The 27,011-nt window shown below is 50.4% G+C and overlaps 1 protein-coding gene across 1 annotated transcript in view; it reads right to left on the minus strand.

Moving 5' to 3' along the window:
• Tmem266 (transmembrane protein 266) overlaps positions 1 to 26,266 on the minus strand; it is a 54,562-nt gene extending 28,296 nt beyond the window's left edge. Inside the window, exons 1-4 of the mRNA XM_050119440.1 lie at positions 26,229 to 26,266; positions 23,165 to 23,353; positions 8,921 to 9,075; positions 6,213 to 6,286 (exon numbers count right to left, since the gene is read on the minus strand). Coding sequence (XP_049975397.1) covers positions 6,213 to 6,286; positions 8,921 to 9,075; positions 23,165 to 23,353; positions 26,229 to 26,266 — 456 coding nt within the window. The remainder of the gene's footprint in view (positions 1 to 6,212; positions 6,287 to 8,920; positions 9,076 to 23,164; positions 23,354 to 26,228) is intronic.
• Between the last annotated feature and the right edge of the window lie 745 nt (positions 26,267 to 27,011).

Consider the following 27,011-nt stretch of genomic DNA (forward strand, 5'->3'; position numbering starts at 1 on the left):
ACTGACTAAGCCAAACCCTCGGAGCTCTCTACTTCCCGTCCCTGCACCCAGACTCTTCCTGTCCACCCTCTCCATCCATCCCCTGTTCTTTTAACTCTGCATTCTGACTGTGCCTCTCTGGCTCAGGGACTTAGTTCCTCTCAGCTAAATCATTCTCCTAACTGCTCTGCAAATTCCTATCCTGACAACCACCAACCCAACCATGTCCCCAAAGTTTCATCATGACCCCTTTGCCTAGGGCCCCAGCAGCTTCCCCTTGTTATAAGTCATGGGTCTCTCCAAGCCTGTATCCTCCCCCTCACCAGCTCTCAGAAGATACCAATTCTAGCTAAAACCCCTGGTGTATCATCTCATATCCTACAGGCCAACATTTCACATGTGTAAATCTGGTCTCTGTGAATGGAATAAATGGATCAGCAGGAATCATATGGCTCCTTTCAAATACTCATTAAATCAGTAATTTCAGATAAACAAGTTTCCTAGTGGATCATAAAATAGTCCCCAATTCAGAAGCTGTTTTCTTTATTTTTTTATCATTTATTTTTATCTTATGTTCATGCCTGTTTTGTCTGCAGGCATGTCTGTGTGAGGGTGTCAGAACTCCTGGAACTGGAGTCATGGACAGTTGTGAGCTGCCATGTGGGTGCTGGGAATTAAACCCGGGCCCTCTGGATGATTAGCCAGTGCTCTTAACCGTAGAGTCATTTCTTCAGCTCCAGAATCGATTTTTTGTTTTAGTGTTCCTGGTCTTGATCTCCTTGTGAGGCATCCCTATGTTTTGTTTTAAGATGCTTTGGTATATTAGACATACCCAAGAAAACAGCAGTGAATCCAGTTCTTCTATAAGCCAGCAAGCCAAACAGATGTCATGGTTTGAACATGGTTATTGGTTGACTGTCGTGGATGTCATGGTTTGCGCATGGTTATTGGTTGACTGTCATGACATGAGTTGTTGGATGTTACTGGACAGATACTAACACTTCAGTGTTCTCAGAAAAGATAACACCAAAACTGGATTTTTCCTTTTGAAATAAAGATGTATAAAAAGGACAGGGAGCCAGACAGTGGTATTGCATGCCTTTAAAAGCAGCACTCAGGAGGCAGAGATAGGCAGATCTCTGTGATTTTGAGGCCAGTCTGGTCTATAGATCGAGCTCCAGGACAGCCAGGGCTACACAGAGAAACCCTTTCATAAAATAAAATAAAATAAAATAAAATAAAATAAAATAAAATAAAATAGATAGGCTAGGGACTTGCTCAGTAAAGTGCTTGTCATGCAATCTTGAGAACCTGAATCCAGTTCTGGAGCCAGGCACGGTATTTGTGAGCTCAGTGCTGGTTGGGCAGTGGAGACGAACAGACCCTGGGGTTCACTGGGCAGCCGAACTGGTAAGCCACCGGCCGGTAGACAGCTTATAAAGAGCGACTGCCCTGAGGTTGTTCTCTAGCACCTCTGTGTGTACACAAATATGTGCACACACACACACACGTGCCTGCACACACATGTATATACATACACATGTATACATATGCAAAAATAATACTTCCCAAAGAAGAAAAAGGTTTCTAAGACGTCAATAAAATAGGGTGAGTGTCTTGATATACATCGTCTAGGTGAGTCCCTAAAACTAGGAAGTGTGCTCCATGTGAACCAGGACACTTCTATTTGATTTTTATACTTAGAATACACATGTTTGAACTTACTTAATTCACCTAAAAAAAAATTGCCTGGCAAGAAAATGGAGTCAAAACAACTTCTGTCTCTCCAGGAATCATCCCATAGCAGCAAAGAAAATACAGAGAAGCATCAGCTCTCTTGGCTGCAACTGCAAGGCCTCTTCCCCTGAGTTTGTGAGAACAGAGCTGATGCAGAAATAGTAAAGGATTCATCAGTCAAACAGAAACTGAGAGCAAGCAAACTCACCCATCATCTTTCCGAGCAAAGAACACACACAGTACCACACACTCTCTGGGCTCCTATCTGGAGACTGAGACTCCAAGGACGCTCCTGAGCCAAAGCGTGGGCAGAGGAGGGCTCCCTTGAGCATTACCATGTGCTTGCTGATGTAGAAAGATAAGTGTGTGGCTCAGTTTGCTTTGGCAATGGACTTCCTATGACAAAGGGCCAGGACTGGGCTCCCTCCTGAGTCAGTGCTGCCTGGGGACAGCTCTAGGAAGCTCTGTGGGAGAGGAGCGCCTACAGCTGACATCAGGATACACATGGCTGGGACTGATAAGATGGCTTAGGGGTTAAAGACCCTTTCCACACTCTTAACAGTCTCAGTCTGTGCCCTGAGACCTACATGGCAGGAAGAACTGACAGGCACACACACCCTCTCCCTCCTCCCGGTAATAAAAACATAAATTTTATAAAAGAAAGGCTTGGTTCAGCTGACGACTGGTGTGTTCCACCCATGGGATAGTATGTTACTCAGACATAAAAAGGAATGGAGGCCTGACTCACACCGCAGCATGGACCGATCCTGAAAACACGTTCAGTGACAGAAGCCAGACACGGAGGGCCACACTGTGGACTTGACCTTGATTACAGGAAACATAAAGAATGCTAACATTCATAGAGACAAAGAGTAGATTTGGGCTGGCAAAAGCAATGTAAAGGGGAAGTGGGAGGGACTGCTGATGGGTTGTGGGAGGTATTGGTTGCATATTATGTATGTACTAAATGCCACCTCCCAGCACCCATGTAAAAGCCTCCATCTGCACACCCGCTGTGTCTCTTCTTCCTGGGCAGGACCTCAGGAGGCCCCAAGAGCTTTTGCAACCTCAGGAAGAGGAGAAGTGGGCTCTCTGCTCCCAAGTGGCCAGCTGGGTCCCTTCTTAGCCAAGGGCAGGCTGTGTTTAAGAAACCCCATTTGCACAATTTTGATTCCAAAGACTCTGCTTGTTCTTGGTGCACAAGGTCATGTGGGAACACAGCAACCCTGCATGACCAAGCAGCACAGAGCCCAGGAAGCTGCATGGGCACAACCTCCCCTTAGGCTCAAGCTAGAAGTACCCCTAGTCTGCCTAAGGGCACCCACTCCTGTTCAGTAGTGTGGCCCATTTGAACAGATGTCTTTGAACCGAGCCCAAGGCAGACTCTCACTCTTTGTCTTAGCTCTGTCCTCTGAGGCTTGCCCAGGACAAAGTGGCCCATCTTCCTGGCACAGCCTCAGAACTCGGGTATGCTGAAGATGAGGCAGTGAACAGCTCACCCACCAAAGGCCTGTGCCTGACTTATCCTTGTGGACTCTGGACAGTTTTCTCCACCTCTCCAGGTCTCAGATTCCCAGCCTGTACCATGGCCTGTCCTCCTTCCCTAAGGCTTGAAACCAGGGGTAAAGCAATGCTCAGAAACAGGCAAAGGGCCCTGGGGCAGTAGCAACCCTTGGCAGCTCAACTGTGTGGAACTTGTCTGAGTAACGTAGCCCTCTTGCTAGCCAGAGAAGGCGGGCCATGACTTCTAACGAGATCCCTGGTGCATTCCTGGGTCTGTTCCAGAGAAAGAAGGGGCCAGAACTAAAGGAAGACATTTCCATTCCTCCCAGATGAGAAGAAAGGGCTGGCCACCCCTTGTTTATGCTCAGGGGCCTTGCTTGGTTTGACATTTTTTTTCTCAGTGCCTGGCCTTGACCCTGATCTTTCCCCCATACTCCTGATTTCTTCTCAGCCTGCTAATGTCAGGTCCTTAGAGGGCAGTGACGAAACAGGTTGGAGCCAGTTTTGACCATAACTGCCATAACCTCAAGCTGCCCTTCATATATATATCACATAGTCATAATATATATAGTGTGTATGTGTGCATACATATAATATATTTGTGTATGTGTACTAGATAGAGATATAGATAGTGTGTGTGTGTGTGTGTGTGTATTTCAAGACAAGGTCTCATGGATCCCAGGTTACCCCTTGAACTTTCCCTGTTCCAGAGATTACTCTGAACATCTGTCATTTTGCCTCTACCTCCCGAGTGCTGGGATTACAGGCACTAACTACCACACCTGGCTTAGGAAGTGCTAGAATTTGACGCCAGGGCTTAGTGCACATTAGGTGAGCATTGTACATCCTGGCTCTATGTGGTATTTTATAAGGCCCGCATCCTGGCAGGCAAACACACAGGTGTTATACACTGCAGAGGAATACTGGACTCTCTCAGTCTTCCTGCTAGAGGTACTCCAGTCGTTGCAAGCACACAAATTCCCCGACACCATGCTGTGAGGACATTGGAGAGCTTGCTGGCACCAAGGTTTGGGTGCTTGCTTTTCACGCTCTGTGAGTCTACAGAAACCCACCCTTGTTAGCAGGATGCCTCGGCAGATCACTGCACACAACCCCCTCATTCATGCGGGGCAGACTATACAGGGAGAGTTTTCTCCTCTGTGTTCATAGCCTAGCTCCATTCCATCCTCCCCACCCATGACAAGGTCCAAGACATGGGACTAGCCCTTCTCCTCATTCCCACGGGCTCTGCGGGGAAAGCCGAGGCTGTGGGAAGCCTCGGTCCCTTCCCCAGTCTGTGAGGGTTGGCTGTCAGGCTGCTGAGGCTTCCATTCCTGCACACAGGAGCTTGTCTGTTTCAGGTGGTTTGTCTCTGGTAGAGACAGGAAGGGAATGCCAAATTAACGCTGGGCAATAAATTCTGCAAAAGCCAATAAAACCAAAGCAGAGGGCTGGAGGGAAGAACCACAGCAACTGATTAAACATTTTTGTTGGCAGACTCAGGCATGGGCACATTTTCCAAGGTTTGCATCAAGGAGACATCTGGCCCTGGCCCAGGGATTTGTAGGAGGGAATCCTAGCAAGCAGAAATGAAGGGCCAGGCAGGGCTGGACCCTAGGGGGATCCCAAGCTACTGGTGAGCCGCTTCCAAGCACCTGAGCACCAACAGTGGCCCTAGTTAGCTGGTTAGGAAGCTTCCTGGCCAGATCTACCAGCTACAGGAGTCAAGGTCTGGAGAAGATAGTGTGCTACTCTGGGAATGCCTGCCATCCTGCCCAGCCCTACCCAGACTCAGTATTCCGAACTAGAAGACTAAGGCCTGGCGTGCCTTTGATTTTTAGGGAGACAGCAGAGCTATTGGCTAGGTCAGAGAAGGCCCTGGGATTCCAGCTTCTTGGGTCTCTCATTCTACCACCTTGCCCATGCTAGCTCTCTTCTCTGGATCCACCACTTCCCTCTGAGACTGTGCTGTGCCCTCTGCCTCCAGTGTACCAGCGGCTGCACTGCACACCCATGCCTGTGTGCCCCTAGCAGGCTCTGTGCTTTATCTTTGTTTATCCTTCATTGAAAGATGCTGTGGGCTCTTTGTGGGCACATGTGTACCTGCGGTGGAAGGTGGGGACACCCAGGTAGAGTGGACAGAGGCCAGCTGACATATAGTCCCTGGATCTGTTTGGAAGAAATGGTTCCACAGGGAACTCTCTGTCCTTCACTCCCCACCGCCCTTCCCATCCTTCCAGGAAGCCCTGTCTGAAACAGATGCAAGATGGTATCCTACAAGCCCAGGCCCCAGTATCACCGATGGCATGGGGACTACTCAAGAGGTGTCCCCCCCCATGTAAAAATCAAGACATGCCTGGCATCAAGGTTTGTCAAATGATCCCGGAGCCATGTGAGCCTGGTTGGTCTACTTCCACACTAAACCCAGGGGCTAGGAGACTCCAGTTAGCTCCTGGGATGTGGACTTCCGCCATCAACTCGAGCAATTCTGGGGAACATCTGTCTGAGGGACCGCTTCAGAAGCACAGACTCTGTTGTCCCAGGGACACCTGCCAGCTGGGACTCCATCCTTCCACAGGGCCTGGTCAAGTTCACTGCCTTGGCCCTGAGGCAAGCAAATCCTAATTGCTTCTGCATCTGGTGTAGTTGGGCTGGCCTCCTGTATACTCACCACTAGCCACACCAACAACTCCTGCCCTCCAACTACCTCATACCTTCACAAACCCTTCACCCGGACTTCTCCCGGCAAACCCTACATATGTTCTGGATTCTGAGCAGGGGTCACCTGCTTAGAGACAAATCTCTCTAGCAGGGCCAGTCACTGCCCTGCATGTCTGTGTCTGCGGACATACCTTGCGCCGTATCCTGTGGTGAGACTGGGTCTCAGGGATAACGACAGCCAGACACTAGGAAACGTGTAGTGCATGAAACCCAGGTTTCCCGGCAATGAGTCACCCCAAAGAGGAGGTTTCGGGGCCCGAATCTTTACCTACCTCTGAGAAGAACACAGAGAGAATGACCAGACTGATCCAGTGAATGACACCAGCAAACTGGAATGCACTGGAAACTGTAACAAACACAGTGAGGCCAGGTTTAGGAGCAAAAAAATGAGTCCATCTGTCTAGGGGGCTTTGTGGCATGGCAGCAGACTTTGGGGACCCCTGGGTGCTTGTAGAAAAGTTTAGATGTTAGGCATCGGGTCAGAGAGCAAGGGCAGCTATAACCTGTGGTTATGTGGGAGTAGTGGAAACATTGCGACCCAAATGCTCTTCTCTCCTCAAAGGCCATCTCTCTTGATTCCTCTGCCCACTGCCAGACCCGGGAAAGGAGGAGTCATGACCACAGCAAAGTTCTGGACCTGAGTAGGTGGCCCCAAGACCCACAGCACACCACCCCCACAGCTCAGTGCACTTTGTGTGGGCTCTGGGTAAGCCTCTCTGCTCCTCCGTTCTGAGCTTGCGGTAGTCGTGGTAGTGGGGATGGTGGTGGCAGCAGCTGGAGAGATGGCTGGAGAGAGGCCCGGCAGGGGGAGCTGATGGGTGAAGGCAGCAGAGTCTGTGGGCTGGGACAGACAGAAGTCTCTTCCTGGTCCACAGGGTTGAGGCCAGCACTGATGTTCCTCCCTCAGTCATTTTCAGCTAGCCAGTCACTCTGAAGGGCAGGATGTCACAAACAGCCTCCAAACACTAGCAGGGCACAGTTTATGCACTAGTGAAGGTAACAGCAAGGTGTGAGTGTCAGGACAATGGCGGGGTGACCTTGGTAGAAAGAGGGCAGAATGGTCCCCAGAGGGAATCCTCTGGGTGGATCAGGGGAACTTTGGGAGCAGGAGGTAGGGGGTCTGTGGCAAACAGAGGGCCTGTTTCAAGCTATTCAAGTTCCCCTTGATCAAAGAAAGATATCTTCTCTGGGTAGGGCTGGCTTTTCCTACGCTCTAAATCTGTGAACCCTCGGAGTGGGTAAACATAAGGTCCTCAAGGAAATCCAAGAGGAAGGTTGGAATACTGGGTTCCAGGAGGGACATGCAGGGGCCCCTTGGCTCAGGGCCAGTATGACCCTCAAAGGATGAGCCCTGGAGACAGCGTGAATTCCTCCCCATTCCGAGTCACATGAATACCAGTGGGAACCAAGAGGCTGAGGCCTGTGTGACTCTGAAAAGACCTCAGATGATTCTGGAAACATAAAATCTCTCCCCATTATTTCTCAAATGAATTCCTGTGCCTTTTTTACGGTTTGCTTTAGAAGAGCAATAAATCTCGGATTGTGCGTTTTATGGAATTTAAGATGCCTTTTATGAGCTGCTATTGGATCTCCCACCAAAATCAATCTCCTGGATACTTAATTTTAAGCAAAATTCCAGTGTCGGCTGGGTTCTCAGTTCTACCTGATGCCTCATCACACACAACCTGAGAAGCCCAGGGCCCCAGTACAACCCGCCATAGCGAGAGAAGGGCTCCGTTATGGTCAGGTCCCATAAAACACAGAGTCTGGACGCAAGGAGGGAAAGCCTACAGCATGGTTTAATCGAAGACAGGTTGAGTGTAAAACCAGTACTGGGCACTTAATGTTGGGAGATACTTTAATTGGAACCAAGGGGCCACTGGCTACATAAAACCCAACTAGGCTTATCAGACAAAAGCAATTCTGTGCTCTCCCAGAGAGCAGACAAGGCTGGTGTGTCTTGGAAGGAGCGATGAAAAAGCCCTGAGCACAGAAGATCCAATGAAGGATTTGGGGCATCCAAGAAAACAAGAGAACAAAAAGGGTTTGGGGGGCTGAACCTCTCGTCCTGGATCCTGTCAGCGGTGGAAAACAAAAGCTCTCTGCAGTCAGTAATTTCACTTTTAAAGCATTTTGTACTTGAATGGTCCACCTCCTGGATCAAGAAAGGTGTGTGGGACTGTTCCATCAGCTATATGCTCATCCACAGGCAAGGGCCAGACTTGTGGGCCTCTGGCCTTCTGGTGCACCCAGCGGGGTTTTCCCAGGGCGGAGGCTGGAGGCGGGCCTCCACACTGCCTGTCATGCTGCCTCCTGGTGCCACACACACACCAAACGGCCGCCATTAGGAGGCCAGAAGGAATCCCCAAAGGAGGAAAAGTGGACAAAGAGTCAAGTAGTCTGGAGGTTTGGAGTCTCCTGCTCCATTCCTCTGACCTAGGGTGAGTCGTTGATACCCACAACCTTTAATTTGTCTGCTTGTCTGTAAAATGGGGTCCTGTCCTATCCGCCCTGTGCACCACATGGTTGCTGGCAGGTCTGAAGATGTTGGTGTGGAAAAGCATTTCCAGAGCTATCAGGACACACGTAAAGGATGCTGCCCACGTCAGGCTGGGACAAACACCAGCACTATGGCTGCTGATAGTTACTACAGGTGATCCATTTCCCAAAATGGAACTGTTTAAGCCTGAAAAAGAAATCACCCTGGAAAATTCCAAATGAGAACAATTTTAAAAAATGCATACAGGGGTCCCCAACTTTTGTTTTTGTCTCATCAGTTTCTGATCATGGAACACTAGGAAGGGGGCTGAAGAGGCCACATTGGACAGATGACAAAGGGATGTTGATGGTGACAGAGAAGCTGCCAAGTGTGTTCCCTCCCCAGGGGCAATCCCCATGGGCTGTTGTGGGACCCCTGAGGGATGCAGATGCAGTGAATATTGACATATGTATTTGCATAGGAATCTCTCTTGCTACTCACACTGGAGAAGCTTTATATCTATTAGAAGTTCCAGGGTCAGGAGAATCACCACCAATATTACACAGGCTACCAGGAAACTGTTGAGACTTGCACTGAGCAAAAATACCTGCCAGACGGCTGCTCTCTTCCCACAGCACGGCTTCAGCCAGTTAGACCTGTAGGGACAAAAGGAGAAGAGGGGCTAAGGGGCTGAGGGGAGACCCTGGCCGCAGCCTTGCCTCAAACCCATCAGCCTGGCTCCCCCTGGGCCTGAGGTTAGTTTGTTTTGTTGGCCACGCTGGGGACGGCAGGCAGGGCCTTGCTAAGCCAAGCAGGCCCTCCACCACTGAGCTACATCCACGGCTGGGCATCATGGGAGACTATGCCTCTTCAAGAGGCCACTGGGTAGAATCGCAAGAGTAAAGCAATCTCATTAAGGGACACAGCTGGGCTTTCAGGTTGACTTTAGGAACTTACAGGAACTCTATGGGATTCGGGCTTCTCAGGTTGGAAATGGGTGTAAAACTCATACTCCACGGGTGAGTCAAACTTGCCTAGGTGGCAAGAGCCACAGGACAAGCCGCTGTCACTCTCTTTCTATGTCTCTCAGAACCCAGCCCATGTGCTGGCATTTGGGGAAATCTCCGTTTCTACTCAGCAAATATGCTAAGCACCCAGTGGATGGAATTAGACCTTTGTCGGCTATGAAAGGAAGCGTTGCATTGGATCCCTGTTTCTCAGGACAGATTATCTAAACACTGGTTCTTCAGAGTGTTAATAGCTGTTACTTGATTTTCTCCCCTCCCCCCCCCACACACTCAGAAATTCTATAATTGGGTAAGTTTGGGAAAATCTGGGTCAAAGTTCAATGGTCATTTATGTGTGGGGTATTCCAGTGCCTTTACTATGTTGCTATGCCTCACTGTGCTCTACACGGATGGCATCTGTGCTTACCAAACTGGTTAGGCCAGGGCTACCTCTTGTCACACAGCATCAGTTGGGACTCATACGCTATGTATGGCTGTCTTTGGGGAGGCATTTGCAGGAGAGAGGAGGCCCCTGAGAACAGACTATCCTGAATAGGGTGGAGTGGTCAGGAGACCACAGGAGCTCAGAGCTCAGTTGAGCCTCTTAGGGTACTAGATGCCCTCCCCTGAGGAGCACAAGAGGGGGAGCCTTTGGGAACACTGTGAGGCTGGGGTGCTGCACTCAGACCTCACTGATTGGGTTGTTTATGACCCATCCATGCCTGCCAATATAATTTTAGTGAGAATTATGCACCCCAAAGGGGCTGAGATGTGCCAGGGAAGTCTTTGGTTTGGGGACTGCCTCATTGCCCTGGGGTCATGTGCAAAGACATCAGGTCACTCTGGGATTCCACGTCCCCACTTGGAAAGTACAGAATAGTATTTTTAACTTGTAGAGTTGTTGAAAGATAAAGGAAATAATGTATCTGACCTGCAAACACAGTGTGACTGAAATGACATCATGTTGACGGTGGTGGTGATGATGATGATACTGAGGGTGATGGTGATGAAGGTAATGATGATACTGAGGGTGATAGTGACGATGGTGATGATGATGATACTGATGGTGATGATACTGAGGGTGATGGTGACGTCACGGTCACGATACTAATATCTGATGGCCTAAATGCTTGACCATCACCACATCCTTCCCATTCATAGGGATTCAGTCTGCTGTAGCCTGCTGTAAGGAGAACCAGTGTCTTCCTCTTGAAGACTCGGATGTCAGTGGGCTGGGAAGGCAGCCTCGCTTTAGCCCTCTCTGAAAGAATGATGTGGACACTTTCAGATGGTGACGTCTTCCTCCTGGTTTGTTCAGAGAAAGCTTGAAAGCCAGAGGTCTTGAAGAATCCTATCAGGAAACCAGGCTTGCTTAAGCCTCTCGGGATATTTCTAACACCTAGGGGAATGATTGATGGTCTCCGTCCTTGGCTCAGTAGTGATGCAAAGACCAGGGATGGGGTGGTCCTCTCCAGACTTGGGAAGCGGTTGCAGAAAGAGACGCTTAGAGACTGCAACCTGAGGGAGAAGGCTAAGCAGATCACTTTGAATGGGGGGAGAAGGGTTGCCATGAGTTCCTACAAAGGCCAAGAGTATAGAGTGAGAGAAGAGACTGGTTGGGTCTAAGAGACAAATAGAAAACAGGCTACAAAGCCTGGTGGGCACTAAATCACAAAGACCAACCGTGGGATCTCTGTGGCCCCTTGCAGGGCAAACTTAAAACGCACTGTTGGTCACACTTCTCATTTTTCTTGCGGGCTCCCACAGGTCAACGCAAACAGGAGCCACATCGAGCTCAGTAGAATTGCTAGATAAATTCAGATTTCAGATAAACATTGAACACCTTCCTAACACAAGCATGCCCCCAGATACTGCATAGAAGACACACACACACACACACACACACACACACACATTCTTCACACATTACGTTACAGGGCCTTATGTATTGTTATCTGCCAGGTCTGGCCAACTCGGAGCTGAGGGTCAAGGATCCTGGTGAGAGCGGCTGTGATTTAGTTGGAGAAATGCAGGCATGAAGAGGCATGTTAGCATTTGAAAAGCCCAGCTTGATTTTCCCAGCTGTACCCCGAGAGGGTAAACAGAGAGCTCTAGCACCGGGACGTATTTTGGGAGTGGTAACTATCCTTCTCTTGAGGATACACAACCCTGGGACACCTGGAGGAGCCAGGGAAATCTAGAGGAAAACCAGTGAGGTCAGCTGTCGCCATGAGAGGCGGAGGGAAGTACTCAACAGGGAATCTCCAGCGTGTGTTCACGGACAGCCTGTTCCCATCCGGCTGGAGGACCCCAGAGGCCAAAGGCTGCTGCCCACTGGAGCCAGTATCCTCAGACTGCAGCCGACACTCTTGGCTGTTAAGAACTCCGTTCTCCTCACCCTCCCATCTTACCTGCTCCCTACTTCCTTCCCAGCCTGCCACTCCTGCCTCCCCTTCTGCCTGGTCCTATTTGCCTCGTTCCCGCTCTCGGTTTGTGCCCAGCCTTCAACCTGGCACTTGTGGAAAGTTTGTGCCGTGCCCTTCGCATCCCGTGCTCTTCCAATGGCATGCATTCTTTCCCAGGGTATAAAGACTCCTCAGGTCCAGCCCCACAGCATTCACTATTAGTGGCCGCTAACACCGGTGCCATTTCATTGTCATCTGAAACGGGAGCCAAGCAGCTTTGGACGCTATAAATAAAACGGGCAGCTGGGAAGACTGTTGGCCCTGGGTGACGTCCAGTGGTGAACAGGAGGTTTCGCCCTCGTGGTCAGTGGGAGCAGCTGGGCACTCTTCCGCCCCCCACCTGGTACATCTGATGACTGTGAGATGTGCCCTGAGAGCCTGCTGCTCCCGCTGTCCCGGAGGAGAGCCCTCAAACAGAGGGAGGGAAAACTCCATCCGGGTGCAGCTCACCTGAGTCATGTTCAGAGAGGCCACTTTACACTGCTGCTCAAGTGTGAAAATGCTGACTCTGCTTTTGAAAGAGCTGTGGGCAGACCTGGAGTCATCTGCGATCTGAGGTTAGCCTGAGTCGGGGAGAGGATCAGACGGAAAGGGCTCAGAAAGGAGGCAGGGGCAGATCTGGATGGCAAAGGATGCTGGGTCCCCAGCACGGGCCAGGTGGGCCCCGTGTCCCAAGTCAGCCAAACCAGTTACATGGTAGTGGGAAAGATGGATTCAGACAAGTTATACTGTGTTATAGGGTGACAGGGACATTAACAGGGAAACCCAGAGCTGGTGGAGGACCCAGGATGGTGAAGAGTTGGGCAGACATTTAAGACTAGGTGTTGAGGGGTAGAGGACCACCCCCTGAGCCCCAGCCCGCCACCCTGTGTTTGTAAGGCTTGCTTACTTGAAAAGTTTTACCCCAGCTGGACTTCTTGACTGTTTCCACCCCTCATCAGGGGGTGGGAAGGACATGGGACCCTCACCTGAGTATCGAGCCGCTGCATGAATTCTGCCCTAACTGCACAGGGCTAGAATATCTAGTTGAAGAAGAGTAGGGGAGGGGAGCTCCACATATTCAACTATGGGAAAGCCCTCATTCCTGCCGGGTAAAGACTTTCTGGTTCAACCTTTTGGGGGAGAAACACCCACACCCCCTATAGATAGATAACTCCAAACCCCCAAAGGAGTTGCAAAGCCAAGCCTACCTCTCCAGGTCCTGTATTTCTACTCCTGTGGCAACTTAGCTGCGCCCAACCAAAGCTTGGCCCTCAGCTACCAGTCTCTCAACTACATCAGCCTGGGAGTGTCCCAGGCTGCACAAGGAGGTGGTATTTGTGTCATAGGCGCTATCACAAATACTGGGTGAACCTCTTTCCTCCCAGTGACCCCACGACACATAGCAGGGACTTGAGAGACAGTGACGAAGGAAGACCATCTATCTAATAAGGGACCCACTGTGGATGGATGTGTCTGAGCAGGGAGGCCTGGAGGTGGGGGTTGGGATCTCCATCCAGGTCAGGGGTTGTTGCAAAGCCCTAAGGGCCAAGCCATACCCCTGGCCCCTTATTAAACCATCACTTGTGGGTTATGACCATGGTCTAACTTCCTGGGTGATTCCAAGGTGTAGTCCCACTGTCCTGATTCTTCATACTCATCGCCTGGGCACCTACGAAGTTACGGAAGCTGCATCGTCCTCACACCCACTGAACATGGTGCTGCATTTCAGTAAGAACCCCGAAATACGGATGAGAGCTCTTCTTACAGGTGACAAGTATTATGGAGGATGAACAGGGTTTGGTGATAGAAGCTTGGGAGCAGGACAGGGATCACAGTGGCAGAAAACAGGGCCACAACCAGCTCAGCATGAAGTCCAGTAGGCTTGCCTGTGGCTCCGTTTTGAACAAGAGAGGCCTGGATAGGGCTATACAACTCTACAGGGGCGAAGATCCAAGGGCTTCTGGGCAGAGCTCGCCAATGGGAGTGGGGCCTGTAGCGCTGAACCTGCAGGTCCCTGGCTGGCCTCACGTTTAGCGTACTGAACTGTGAAATGATAGTGACTCAGACATTGCAAGGACAGTGTGTGTCCGTGGCAAAAGAAGGAAGTATTTCCTGTTTCTAAAGATCCCTGAGCCGTTACCGGGCTGAAGCCATCACCAGGATAGACTGAGAAAAATCGCTTTCTGGTAGCCTCAGCGCATCAAAGCACGGGGTGGTGTCATTCCTGGAGTTGCCACTGGAGGGCAGGCGTGCCCCAATTTTCCAACATGTGCTATAAAAATCAGGGGCAGTTCTGGGGCGGGCTTGGGCTGCCCAAATAATACCAACAGATGGACCTGCTGGCAGGTGGTATCCCAGAGAAGTTCCGGCGCCCCCTCCTGAGGCTTCAGAGGAGTCCGGGAGTGGGACGCAGATGAGGGCCTGTGCGGCTTCTGCTTTATAGTCTTAGTTGTTTGGGTAACAATTAGAGAATAAATTCTAGAATATGAAAATGAACTTTGGCGAATCTCCCAAAGCTCTTTTATGGTAGGTAAGGCCATAAGAGTGGCCTGGGAGACAAGCAGTCAGGCAGTCAGGCAGGCAGTGTTCCTAAGCTTGGCACCAAAACAGTCCCCCCCCCCACCCCCTTCCCCCGCCCCATCCTAAAGGTGAAGAAGGCCACGTGGTGTGGACCAGTGAGGGCTCAGTTTGCTCCACCCCACAATCCACTGCGTGCTTAGGCAGTAGAAGGGGAATGCCAGATGCCGGACGGGGGCAGAGGAAACAGTATGCCTTCTCCTGGTGGAACTGTGGAAATGGCGGAGACTCTGTCATCTTAAAAGGTGCTCCGCAGAAGGGCGGTGGGGACCCTGGGGTGACCAGGCCAGAAGACCTTGTTAGCTGCACATTTAGCTTGTCATCCGGCAAGTGCCCAAAGAAATGAGGGGAGGTCAGAATGGGTTTAGAAGCCAATTCTACATGAAGCAGCAGGTGGTCCTAGCCCGTCCCTGTCCTGAAGGAGTTCTACACCACTGGCTTGGCAGCTAGCTTCCTGGAAGCCGAACTCTCCAATACCTGACGTAAATAATCATCACGTGACCCCAAATAGTCACAAAACCACAGCCCTGCACTTTTAAGAGATGCAGAGACTCCTTGACTGTCAGTGAGGACCATCAAAGGAGAACTGAGAACCGGGACCTCACGTAGGAGTCATTGTGCTTGTTAGGATTTTTGTCAACCCAACACAGCTGGGTTCATCTAGGAAGAGGGAACCTTAATTGAGAAAATGCTTTGATCAGACTGGCCTGTAGGCAAGTTTGGAAGGGCATTTTCTAGATTAATATGAATTACAAATGAATGAATATGATTAATAAATAGCAGCCCACTATGGGTGATGGCACCCTTGGACAGGTGGTTCTGGGATGCATTTAGAAAAGCAAACTGAGCGAGCTGAGCAGAGCAAGCCAACAGGCAGCACCTCTCCAGGGTTCTGTTCCCTGAGTTCCTGTTTCAGTTTGTCTCCATTACGGGCCCTAAACTATAAGATGAAATAAGCCCTATTCACCCCCAAGTTGCTTTTGGCCATGGTGTTTATAAGAGCAATAGAAAACAGATTGGATGGTCATGGGACTAAGGGCTCGCTTCTACCCAGAGACCCCTCAATTCTGAGAACTGACCACAAATCTAAGGACTTCCTCTGAGCTAGTCTTTGCAACTAGGGCTACTAGATGAGGTCAACTCCCTAACCCTGTGGAAATAAGCTAGAACAACTTCCTCTCTTGTCCTGTCCCTCTGGGTTGACAGGAGTTTGGTAAATTCTGCGTTGGCCATATTTCTCTTTCTTCTCTTTGGCCAAATTCTGGATCCTGGATGTCTCCCCGAATGACTGGGACTCTCCTGTTAGAAACCATAATGCTCTCTTTCTGTGCCCAAGCCTGGGGGTGCAAACCGTCCTCCTTCCAGGCTGAGATCAGGTGCCCAGTCCCACCCCTAACCACCAGAGGCACCCTGCTGCCGTCTAGTGGTCCCCAGAGGCTATGCACCATGTATGTTGTGACTAAGTGGGGGTGGGTGAATATTTTACTATGTATCAGTGAATTGATTGCTTGATCAATTAAAAATGAGGGGCTCCTGGACTACTAGAAAATGAAATTACCTATAACTAATACATTGTGTGTCCTAGCTAAAGCTCTATGGGATAGTTGGAGCCTAGAGAACCCTTGTGGAAGCCTGAAGGGCGGCATTTTACTGCAGACGAATCCCACTGGCATGGAGAAAGGAAGGTGGTGAGTCTCAATCCTTCTCCTTCCTTCCCTCTCTCCCACCTTCCCATCCCCCATGAATCGTGACATGGAACCCCCAGGCTTCACGCTGGCATGGACAGGGCTAGGGTGGACGAGCCCCTTATCCCTAAGCACATCTAACTTCTTACTAACTAAAGTTGGCATGCTCTGAGGCAAATCTGATTTCTTTCTTTCAGGCTGACTTGGAGATGTGGGGCTACCGCTTGGCTTTGACCTGTGGGCGAGGGAAGCCTGGTGCTGTTCCCCTTCCCTGTCTTTGCTCTTCATCAACTCCGTGGAGACCTGTTTACCCCACTCTCCAGGGAAGCTGGGCTTTCCCATGCCAGCTTATTGCAGTGCCACCCATTCGAGTCATTCATTCATTCTGTCGGCCTGTCCTCTATCCCAGTCTCAAATGGTCTGGTCCCTGCTAGAGAGAACTTTCTGGCCCAGGGTCAGGGTTAGATGTGGAAAATGCAGAGCCCAGAGGTTGTCCAAGGCTGTGTGCACCTAGCTGCAAGTTGTGACGCCGTGGGACTGGGTGACTGTGTTGCTCACAACTAGTATGCCTGTGAATTAATTGCTTTCCTAGTCATTGACAACACGGAGGGAGCGGGCTGTGGGAGCATGGGGGTGGGGACAGGAGATTTCTGGAGAATGCATCCTCAAGGTATTCTGCAAAGAGGCTATTTTGGGCTGTGGCTTAATAGCCCCATCCCTCCCTTCTCTTTGCCCCCAGCTATTGCTTGCTGTCATATCTAAAATTATTTCAATCCTTATTTAGAGGTGTTTGCTATATTGGGTCTGTCTTCTTTTACTAACCTGACATCTCAGAAAATATCCCAAAATGTGCCCCATTATGTTGTCTTCCTCTGACTGCCTAATTCTGGCAGAAATACGTTGTTGGTCTCATCTCCCTTTAAGCCTGTTTGAGACCCGTGATTCTTCCAAGCTTCGCCTGTCTGGGAGTCCTGTTATGATTGGGAAATTAGTTCTCCCTTTAAAAGTGTGTGTGTGTGTGTGTGTGTGAGAGAGAGAGAGAGAGAGAGAGAGAGAGAGAGAGAGAGAGAGACAGAGAGACAGAGACAGAGACACAGAGAGAAAGAGAGACAGAGAGAGAGAGCTTATATGCACACTGGGCATATATGAAGGTCAGAGTCCAACCTGGCACAGCCAGTTCTCTCTTTCCACTCTGTGGATTCTGGGGATCAGACTCAGGCTATCAGGTTTGCAGGGAGCAGCACCTTCAGCAGCTGAGCCATCTTGCCAGCCTGAAACCAGCTCTCTTGAGACTGTGGTGTACTGTGAATGAGGCTCCCACATCTGCATAGCAATTTACCATTCAAAAGACAGGTCCAGTCAGCCTATGAGCTTTCTCTGCCCTGTGACTCCATTCTAGCCCACAAGACATTAGGAAAGAACTGCTGAAGGCTTCTGGGAAGGTTCTGTGTTGTTCTCAAGCTCTCGCTTGCTAGATGGGAATGAGAATGCCTGACTACCACAGGCAACCCTCGACCAACTATGAGGCCACTTTTGGCATCAGGATGAAGTCAGTGTTGGCAGCAGTGATAAGGGGAATCTGGACCTTGCTGACACTAAGTTTGCTGGACCAACCTCAGCGCTGCCTTAGCTCTGGATTTCACCTGACAGAGGCCAAGGAGTTTGAGGAGGATTTTCCAGTATGCACAGTCCAAAGCAACTAGCAGACAGACAGTAGCCAGTCCTTGGAGGAAGAATGGGAAGTGGAAAATGAAGGCAATGAAGATGTGCAGGACTCGGGAAGAGAGTGTAAGGTATGAGGGAGGCAAATCAACCTAGTCTCACCGCATTTTGTTGCCACAGGATTTTGCAGTCGGGGCTGACACCTCTGCTCCCCTTCTCCCCCTCCCCAGACTGTTCACCACTGTGGAATCACATGGAGGTTTTGCGCTATCAGTGCTGAAGGAGGGAGACGTGGTTGAGGGATGAGCAGACACAGGGAGGGAAAGGAAGATGATCCAGTGGGCATGATGTGCCAGGGCAGCTCCTGGGTTTGCCTTGGGGACCTGGATGCAGGGGGTGAAGACGAGATCAAGCAGAACTGGAGCAGAGGGTGGGAGAACACAATCCAGAGCTGGGAATCAAGGGAGAAGGGAATGCTCTGCCCTTACCCTGATGGAGCCCACCCTGCATGAGGGCCCGCTTCCCAGGTGCCCTTGGAATGGGCCCTAGCATTCCCACAGTGGACACCTGTAGCAGCAATGACCTCGGGGCACCAGCATGAGAATGTGAGTGAATCAGGGACAAGAAGACTCGATCATTCCATTGACATCTGACAGGACTCAATGGCATTTGGGGATCCCTAGGAAGATGTTCAGAAAGAACTTAGGAGTTTGAAAGGGAGACTTGGACCAGACACATGGCTTTGCTCATTACTAGTTGAGAGCTTACAGAGATGGATAAAATTATCCAGTGTGTAGAAAAAGGGGGGAGGAGAGAGAAAGAGAACTCCCATAGTCAAAGAACAAGCAGATGACAATTGTTACTTGTCTGACAAAGGCTTAGAAGGCACAGTGCAGAAGATCTGTTTGTGGTGGCAGGCACGGGCATACCCTGTCAAGGGGAGACAGTGGCAGAAGGCAATCAAGGATTTCAGTCGCAAGGGGATGTGGATGCCTGCCTTACTTATTTTTGTCACTGAGAGCAAGTATTTGTCAGAAGGCAGTTTTAAGAGAAAGGGACTTATTTTGGTTGACTAGTCAAAGGAATATATATGATACATCATGGTGACAAAGCATGGCATTGGGAGTGGGGGTGGGGAACGTCTGGTCACATTGTGTCTGCTGCCAGGGGACAGAGCGAGGAATGCCGGTACTCAAGCTGCCTTCCTTCTTTCCCACTCTTACTCTAGGACTCAGGTCTATGGGGGCCGTGTCACTTACATCAAGGGTAGGTCTTACCTCTTCTGTTAAACTTCTCTGGGAACATCCTCAGAGATGCTCCCAGAGATGTGTTTCCTAGGTGACCTTACATCCAGTCAAGTTGGTAATCAAGATTAGGCATTGCACCCTCGAGAACCATGGCGTGGCATGGAAGAGACTGCGGCCAGACTGAAGTAGACTGATGAGGGAAGCAGGTGTCACTGAAGCTTGCTAGACGTTTGATTCCAAAGAAGAAGGGAGGGGTGATGGAGGGCCAACAGGAGTTGGGGGTGTAGAAGGGAGGTTAGGAGAGTGGAGGGCTCAACACTGAGGAGATGGGGAGGCTGTACTGAAGGAGTGAGGTTTCTGAGAAGGAGGACGTTGGTAGAATTTGAGCTCAGAAGATGAGTCCAGGCCTGGGAAGGAAGAAGTAAGAATCTGGGGGTGCAGGTGTTCTACCCAGGGCTGTTGTACCTTCATGGGGCTGTGGGAAAGAATGCCTTCTGTTAAGGGCAGGAAAGGGCTGAAGAAAACGGAAGTGATGAGAAACAGCCAAAGAGGATTGCCAATCACAACCGAGAGTCAGGTAGAGGCTCTGTGAAGGCCTCTAGTGTCTAAGGCAGTGTTCGTCTATAGGGAAGCTGGCATTTCCTCTCTGAATCTCAAGCTCCCTGGCAGTAGAGCTGAATTTCATAAGCAACAGACCATGGCAGGCAAGCAACTTTGGACAAAGGCTAGGCGATGGTTGATCCTGACTGTCTTCATGATTGAACGTAGAGATATTTAGGATATTCTTTAGAAGAGTACATCTCTGGATGTGTCTAGGAGGGGCACACCTCTGGGTGTGTCTAGGAGGGGCACACCTCTGGGTGTGTCTAGGAGGAGCGCACCTCTGGGTGTGTCTATGACGGTGTCTAGGTATTCCTGGGGTATTTGTTGCAGTAACAAAATCTTGAAACTCTTCTTAGCAAGTCCACGCTGGCTCCTCCCCTGGGCCTGTGGCTCAGGCTGAGTTAGGAGGCTGGCTCATTTTACCTCACAGCACTCTTGTGCACACACAAACAGGGTCACATACTTCAAAACTGCCAGACCACATCATGCCTCACACCCTTAGGATGGCTATCACCCAAAAATGGTGCATTGGCAAGTATTGGTGCAGATGTGGGCAATGGACCGTTGATGCAACATTGGTGGGAGTGCAGAACGGCACAGCTGCTGTGAGCAATGGGAATTCTGCCTGTAATCTTCAGAGGACTCACACAGGGTGGTTCAGAAAGCTCGCTGTGGTATGTATACACTGCAGAGGCCCGAAGGCAGGGTCTCGGAGATATCTGTTTACAGCAGCACGATCCACTATCGGGAAAAGGCAGACACCACCCAAGCGTCCATGAGAAGATGTGCAGAACATTTAGAATGTATAATAATGAGATAGTATTGGGGTTAAAAGAAAGGACATTCTGGGCCATGTTATACCATGGGTGGTCTCTGAGGACAGTATTCTTTTTGAAATAAATCATTCGTAAAAACGCCAATAGTGTGTGTTTTCACTCACACACAAGATCCCTGGGATGGTCACATTTAAGGACGGGGTAGACTGGTGGCCGCCAAAGGCTGGAGGGAGGGTTGCTCAGTGTGTATAGAGTCACCACTGGAAGCACTCTGGGGGCAGATGGCAGTGATAACGGTGATGGCGCTGCTCCCTCTGTGACCCTGTGACCTGACCATCCTAAGTATCAGTGCCTCCCTCAGCAGGAAGAGGTCTTACAGACACACGTGACCCTGAGCAAAGCAAACTCAGACTTTACACCCGGATTGCATAGCTCCAGGAACAGCCAGGTTGAAAATGGTGGGAAAGGCCTGGGGAACAAAGCCAGAGCCAAGAACAGCCTCCCTCCTTCGCAGCTCGCTCTTCCTTGGTCCTTTCCCGTTGACTTCCGTTCCCTGCAGGGCTCTCCCTTCCTAGGTTGCACTCTGGCTGCCATAGGGGTCCCACTGAGGGCTCCCAGAAAATCACGTCCCTGTAGCTTCTGATTTGCATGACAATGGCAGCCTGGTGGGGGAACCGCACCGGGAGAATCAAATCAAATCAAAAGCCTCTGCCTTGTGGGGAAGAGACCTTGCACACAGTCAACTCAGAAACTAACTGAATGTCTGAGCCAGGCCTCTGACAGCCTGGGGAGGGGGCAAAGGTGTCAGGATAGGCCGGAAATGAGGCACACCCACTCACTATGCAGTAACAGTTGTGGATTCTAAATAGAGTTCTTAAAGGTTTTCCTCTCTCTTTCCATGCCATTTAACTGTGAACTTGAACTGGGCCTGATCAAAACCAGGCCAAGAAGAAAGGCCAGGGCAGAAGAGCCAGCTCGGTCCTGCATTTCCGGAGGTTGCACTACCGCATTTGACCGCCAGAGAGCAATAATGTGGTGATTCTCTGGGGGCTGAGGGAAAGACCCGCAGGGTGGAGGCCTGGAATCACAGAGGAGAGGGCAGAAGCAGAGAGTAATGAGCTCTGCTTTTGGTTCCCGTTGAGCGCCGCCTGGCGCAGCCGCATAGGCTACGTGTACTCTGGCCCTGATTCTGGGCCCTCCTGGACTCGGCTCAGGCTTTAAGCCACAGGGAACCAGGGAAAGCAGGCTCTTTAGTCTGATTTTGGTGGCTCGGGTCAATACTGCCACTGTGAGGCATGCCTCAGAAATGTCCACCCATCCTTCCGTGTTTCCTTCCTCCCCTGCTTCCTTCCTTCATGTGTGCCGTGCATGGCATATGCATGCGCCTGTGTGCACACGTGTGGAGGCCAGAGCAGGGTCTCAGGCCCCTTCCGGGGGTCTCTGTCTTTTTGCCTTAAGACAGGTTCTATCATGAGTCAGAAGCTCACCATTTTGGCTGAGCTGTCTGGTTAGTGAGCTCTCAGCATGCATCTGCCTTTCTCTGCCCCCTGAGGTTACAGGCACAGGCAGCCACGCAGGGTTGGTTGCTGGGGGTTCAGGTTCACACCCTCATGCTCGCAGAACAGGCTCTCTTTCCCACTAAGGCATCTCCCCGATCCCTTTGGAGAGTTTTCTATTGATTTTCCCGTCATTTTCTTCCAGGGTCCTGTTAGCTGTGTTTACAATACTTGGAAAAATTATATTTTCAGAGAAAGCCACTGGGGTGTCATCAGTGCCAAAGCAGGTGTACAGCTTCCCAGTTGTTTGGCAATTTATCTTAGGAAGGGGGTGCCCCTTCAGGAACCAAACACAGGGAGTCTGAGCTCTGCAAATTTAGCTTAGCTGTGGTTTTTCCTTGGCTTCTAAAATACACGGCAACCCTTCCCTTTTGTGTTTAGAGCAGGCAGCGTGTTCTAAAATGGTTACAGGCACCTGGGAGCTCTGCCCAGAACCAGCTCTCCGGTGCTGGCCAGTATTTACAATTCAGTGCCTAAAAGCCACGGGGTGGAACTGGAGAAGCTGAGGGGAGAGTTAAGTCTAAGCTGCTGTATGACCTGAAGATGTATCTCTGCCCTTCCATGGCTGTCAGCATTGCCACCCCTACCCCTGACAAACAGGAGGTCCCATTCTTAGCTCCCTTCCCCCATCCAGCTGGATCATCCCACCATTCCTTAGAAGAGTATATCTGTAAGAGCCATCAGGCTAATAAGAAGTTAACCGGGAAACAATCCCGCTGATCTGATTGACATGAAATATAGGAGTTCAAGTAAGAGCAACCCTGCTGGCTCCCACTGGACAGGGAGGGAGGTAGTAGAGCCACTGAGTGCAAAGCCAAGGGCAGTCCCAGTTCATCCCGGGTGGGCTCTGTGACCTTGGGCACATTCCTAACCCCCCGTGAGGAACACAGCTTGAGTGAGAAAGAATATTAAGGATCCTTTCTGTCTGAAGACAAATCTTATTATTACCTAAGTTCTAAGCAAGCGTCACACAGACAAAAGAGGCCGTCTAGCAGCAACGGGCATTTTCTGTACCCAAGGTCTTTCTCCGAGGGAATCGTGTCTGAGTTGAAAAGGAGCCTGGGTGACCTAAAGTCAACTTCTGGCCTCTTCTCAGCATTTCTGGCCTCTTCTGTGGCCTCTTGGGAGGTACCCATGGAAACACGGGGAGTTAGGCAAGAGGCTCTCAACCATGCAGAAACCTACCCTTCTCTTTGGTACTCTTCGTCCAGATTTGACAGGAGCTGTGAGCCCCCTGTGGAAAGGTCTAGAGCCGCCAGGGGCAGGTCCCGATAGGCCAAGTTCACCAGCTGCACGGGAGCAATGCTCTTGGTTTCTTCATCTACTTGTTGGGAGATGATTTCAACTTCAGAAATCCCTCCTTCGATGGCAGGCCTGGGTGGAGGGGAGCAACAGGGAAGGGTTAGCCCCTGAGAACAATATAGCCTCTTCTCTGTGTCAAGGGGGAGAGGGCAAAGGCACAGGAAGCTATTCTGCTGTACCAGAGGGCAAGGGAAGCACAAATTTGCTATTCTTCCCTGCTGACCAGCCAGGGACAGGTCCAAGGGCCTGGTCAGTCACCTTTCCCCACCAGCTAGGGGGAATGGAAGGACCTGAACATGTGAGTTTTTTTTGGGGGGGGGGAAGCTCTTTATGAAGCATGGGGGATAAGGACCCTCTAGTTAACCAGGAAAGAAAAGCTGCAGCTCTTAGTACCTGCATCACTGTACTTTCTATTGCAGTATATGCAGAGAACCGTTGCATGGGGTTCTTTGCAATGGGTCCATTGTCTGTCACAGTACCAAAAGGCACTCTTACTCCCGACTGGATTCAGGCTCTAGGTAACCAGGAGCTTCTTGGAGACATGGGGGCCTTGGGTGGCAAAGAAGAGAGCCAAGGACAGCTAAGACGCTGCTCCTTTCCTATTCAAAGGGGTCTCCGTTCTCAAGATTGCAGAGTGGGAAACTGGGGTCACCTGAGCAAACCGAGGGGTCTGGGTCAGTCTGGGTCTTAGGCAGGCTTATCTTGGGCACTGAAACCAATCCACAACTTCACTGGCACACAGTGGGTCATCTCCCAACCCACCAGGAGTTTTGTCAATTTGGGGAGGCATTTGTTCAATACTACTTGGTATCTGAGTAGGAATGGAGGCACAGACATCCTGCAAGATGGTTAACAGCTGTGTTCTGTGCCAAACATCTCCTGATGAGAGATGCAGGATTGGAGACACTGACTGTCCTTTCCTGGGCATCTCTGGTCCCTTCTCCACATCTTTGGCCCTGTCTCATCCTGTAGAATCTGAGAGGCTGAGTCTTGTGTCTCTGGCCAAACAACAAAGTTAGCAAGGGAAAGTAGTGCACACAAAACAGTAAAACCTTCATATTTGGGGGACACAGAGGGTTTGTGCATGGGGAATGCGAGGCCAATGACACTCCTGAGCCAACCGGTCTGCTGTAGATTGTTCTTGTGGCACTTTCCCCTGGCCTCAGTTTCTCTAACTGGAAAAAGACTTCTAGAGGGCCCCTGTGGTCTGCTGTGGGTCTGAGAAGCATGGCATGAGAGCAGCTTCTAAGTGACAAGCCCCACTGGTTTGTACCACTTGCTCTCCATGGGAAAACTCTAAAATTGAAGTGCTTCTAACAGTCTGAAAACCAACAAGCAATACACAGCAGCAGTTGTCTGGGTGCTCAGAGCTGAATCTGCCTGCTTCCTTTGCTTGGGCTATTTGAGGGTTACAGGCAGAGTACCTGGACCACCCACACTCACTGGGTAATTCCCGATGCCCCGATTGGCTTTCATAGCCCCCCCCCTTGGTTTTTCCTCCCCGCAAAGCACAGATAATAGTACTCATCACAGTGTGACATTTACAAAATGACTCAAGAGCTTCAGACAGCACAGTCATCGGATGTGCAGCTCCGTGTTTCTCCACAATTGATCTGAAAGTGTGGGTGTTTCTGGGGGAATCCCAGTTACCCCAGATGTTTCCTAAAAAGTACATGCTGGGTTAGTTTGTTCTCTTAGGGCCTATTCAAGGAAGCAAGATTTTTGAATTGAACACACAGAGCTTTCTCATCAGTGGGATCAGAGGAGGCTGGAGTCCTGCTTCTGAAGCTAACGGGTGTGACTCTGACGTGTGACGGGTGTGGCACACACTACGTCTGCCTTTTCACACACCTGCCCTCCACTCCACTTTTCACAGTGGTTGTGGTGGTCCAGCTCCATCTCTGGCTGCATCTCAGCAGAGACACAAAGCTTCCATTGGTGAAAATGAAACTCTCATAGCTCACACCTAGTTACTGAACCCACACGTCGGCCTTGCATAGAAGGAAAACTATGCTGGATAAAGTGCATTAATGGCTTAGCCCTCCTTGAAGGGGTAAACGCCACCCTTATTGCCCCCCTTTGCCATGTGGCATTACAGCTTCTCCCATCAAAAGGAAGTATGCATGTGCACGCACATGTGCGTGCGTGCGTGCGTGCGTGCGTGTGCCTTGCATTTCCCAAACCCTTGATTGTGTGTTCAGTCGTGTGACTTGTTTTGGTCAATGGGATGATAGTAGACGTGTTACCAGCAGAAGAACGAGAGGTACTCGTGACTTTCTGTCTGGCTTCTACTCCAGCAAAACTACCCGTAGAGAGCGATCAGTCTAGACTACTGGGTGGAGACACATTGACTAGAGTCTATTCTCACCTAGATCAATGGGCAGCTCTGCGACAAAGCCCACAGTGAAGGGCAGACCCAGGCAAGATCAGCAGATCCATCTAGCTGATCACCCCGCTATGTGGCCTTGCGTTGTGCCACGCTGAGGGCTGTCACAGAGCACTGCGTGGCATCATGCTCCTGCTGATGATGCCGAGGAGCCAGGCTCACAGCTAAAGGGGCTGGGACAGCAGCATGCAGTAGAAAGAGTGTTATTTTTTTACCTTGGTATTGTTTACCAGTGAGTTGCCAGACACAAAATAAATTGTCACCTGACGACTTACCACACTGACACCTGGTTCATCCATATGGCATCTTGGGTTTCAGGAACTGCAAGGCAATTCTCCTCTAAGAGACCTCTGCCTGGTAACCTTTACGTCACTTTAGCCTGCTTTTAGAAACCCTCTTAGCATCTCCAAATTTCCTGCAATGCTCGTTTTATTATCATCCTTCACATTGCCTAGTCTTATTCTGAGCTTTGCCTCCATTGCCGGGAGTAGCAGAACTTCATCCCACGAGAGGCTCGCAGCCGTGTTCTAGATCCAGAGAGCAGGCTCTGAGGGTACTTACTGTGGACTGGTCATGTTGAAAGATGCAACCAGAGCCATGGGTTTTCTTGATGTCTAGTGGGGCTCAGCTGTCCTTAAGCCTGATTTTGGCATTTCCCAGGGGGGCTTTTTTAAGATTCATGAAAACAAAGTGCCCTGAAATGACAAATGGGCATTTATTACCATCAGATCCCAAAATGAATTCCTCCTAATCTCATCTAAAAATGGAGGGCTCAGCGCTGTCTCCCATACAGCACCTTTCTGGAGGGCACTGCTGAATGGATCTTTTCAGTAATGCCACAGAGTGGTAATGACAGGTGCCATGCCTCTTCCTCTCCAACCCTCCAGGTGTCCCCATTTACCCACGTTATTCCCGCTAAGCTGCTGCACCCCCAAATCCCACCGTGAATTGTGATTCTGTCCCTCTTTCCTTCTCAATTGAGTCATCAATGAGAGAGCCAGAGGACAGACAGCAGCAAAGAGGAGCTAGCCCACGACCAGTCTGTTGAGGGCCACAGCCTCACCTGCACCTACCCGCTCTGTTCTCTACACACAAGGGTGATACCGGAACGACCTAAAGGACGTTGCACAGAAGACACTTGGAACAGTGGCAAACTATGTAAGCAATGGCTTCTACTTCTGTGTTCAGAGACTTTTATGAATTAAGATGGTGTAAGCTGTTGAACCTCATCACATCCCCAAAGCTATCCGGAGACCTAAATAGAAAGCATTCCTCCCCAGATGCGATTTAGGTAAATAGTGTAAGCTTTTTTATCAGCCAATGTGACAGTCCTACAGGTGGCTC

This window comes from Alexandromys fortis, unplaced genomic scaffold (genome assembly GCF_014885135.2).
Source record: "Alexandromys fortis isolate MF-2015 unplaced genomic scaffold, M_Fortis_MF-2015_v1.1 scaffold_167, whole genome shotgun sequence".
NCBI classification, from domain to species: domain Eukaryota; kingdom Metazoa; phylum Chordata; class Mammalia; order Rodentia; family Cricetidae; genus Alexandromys; species Alexandromys fortis.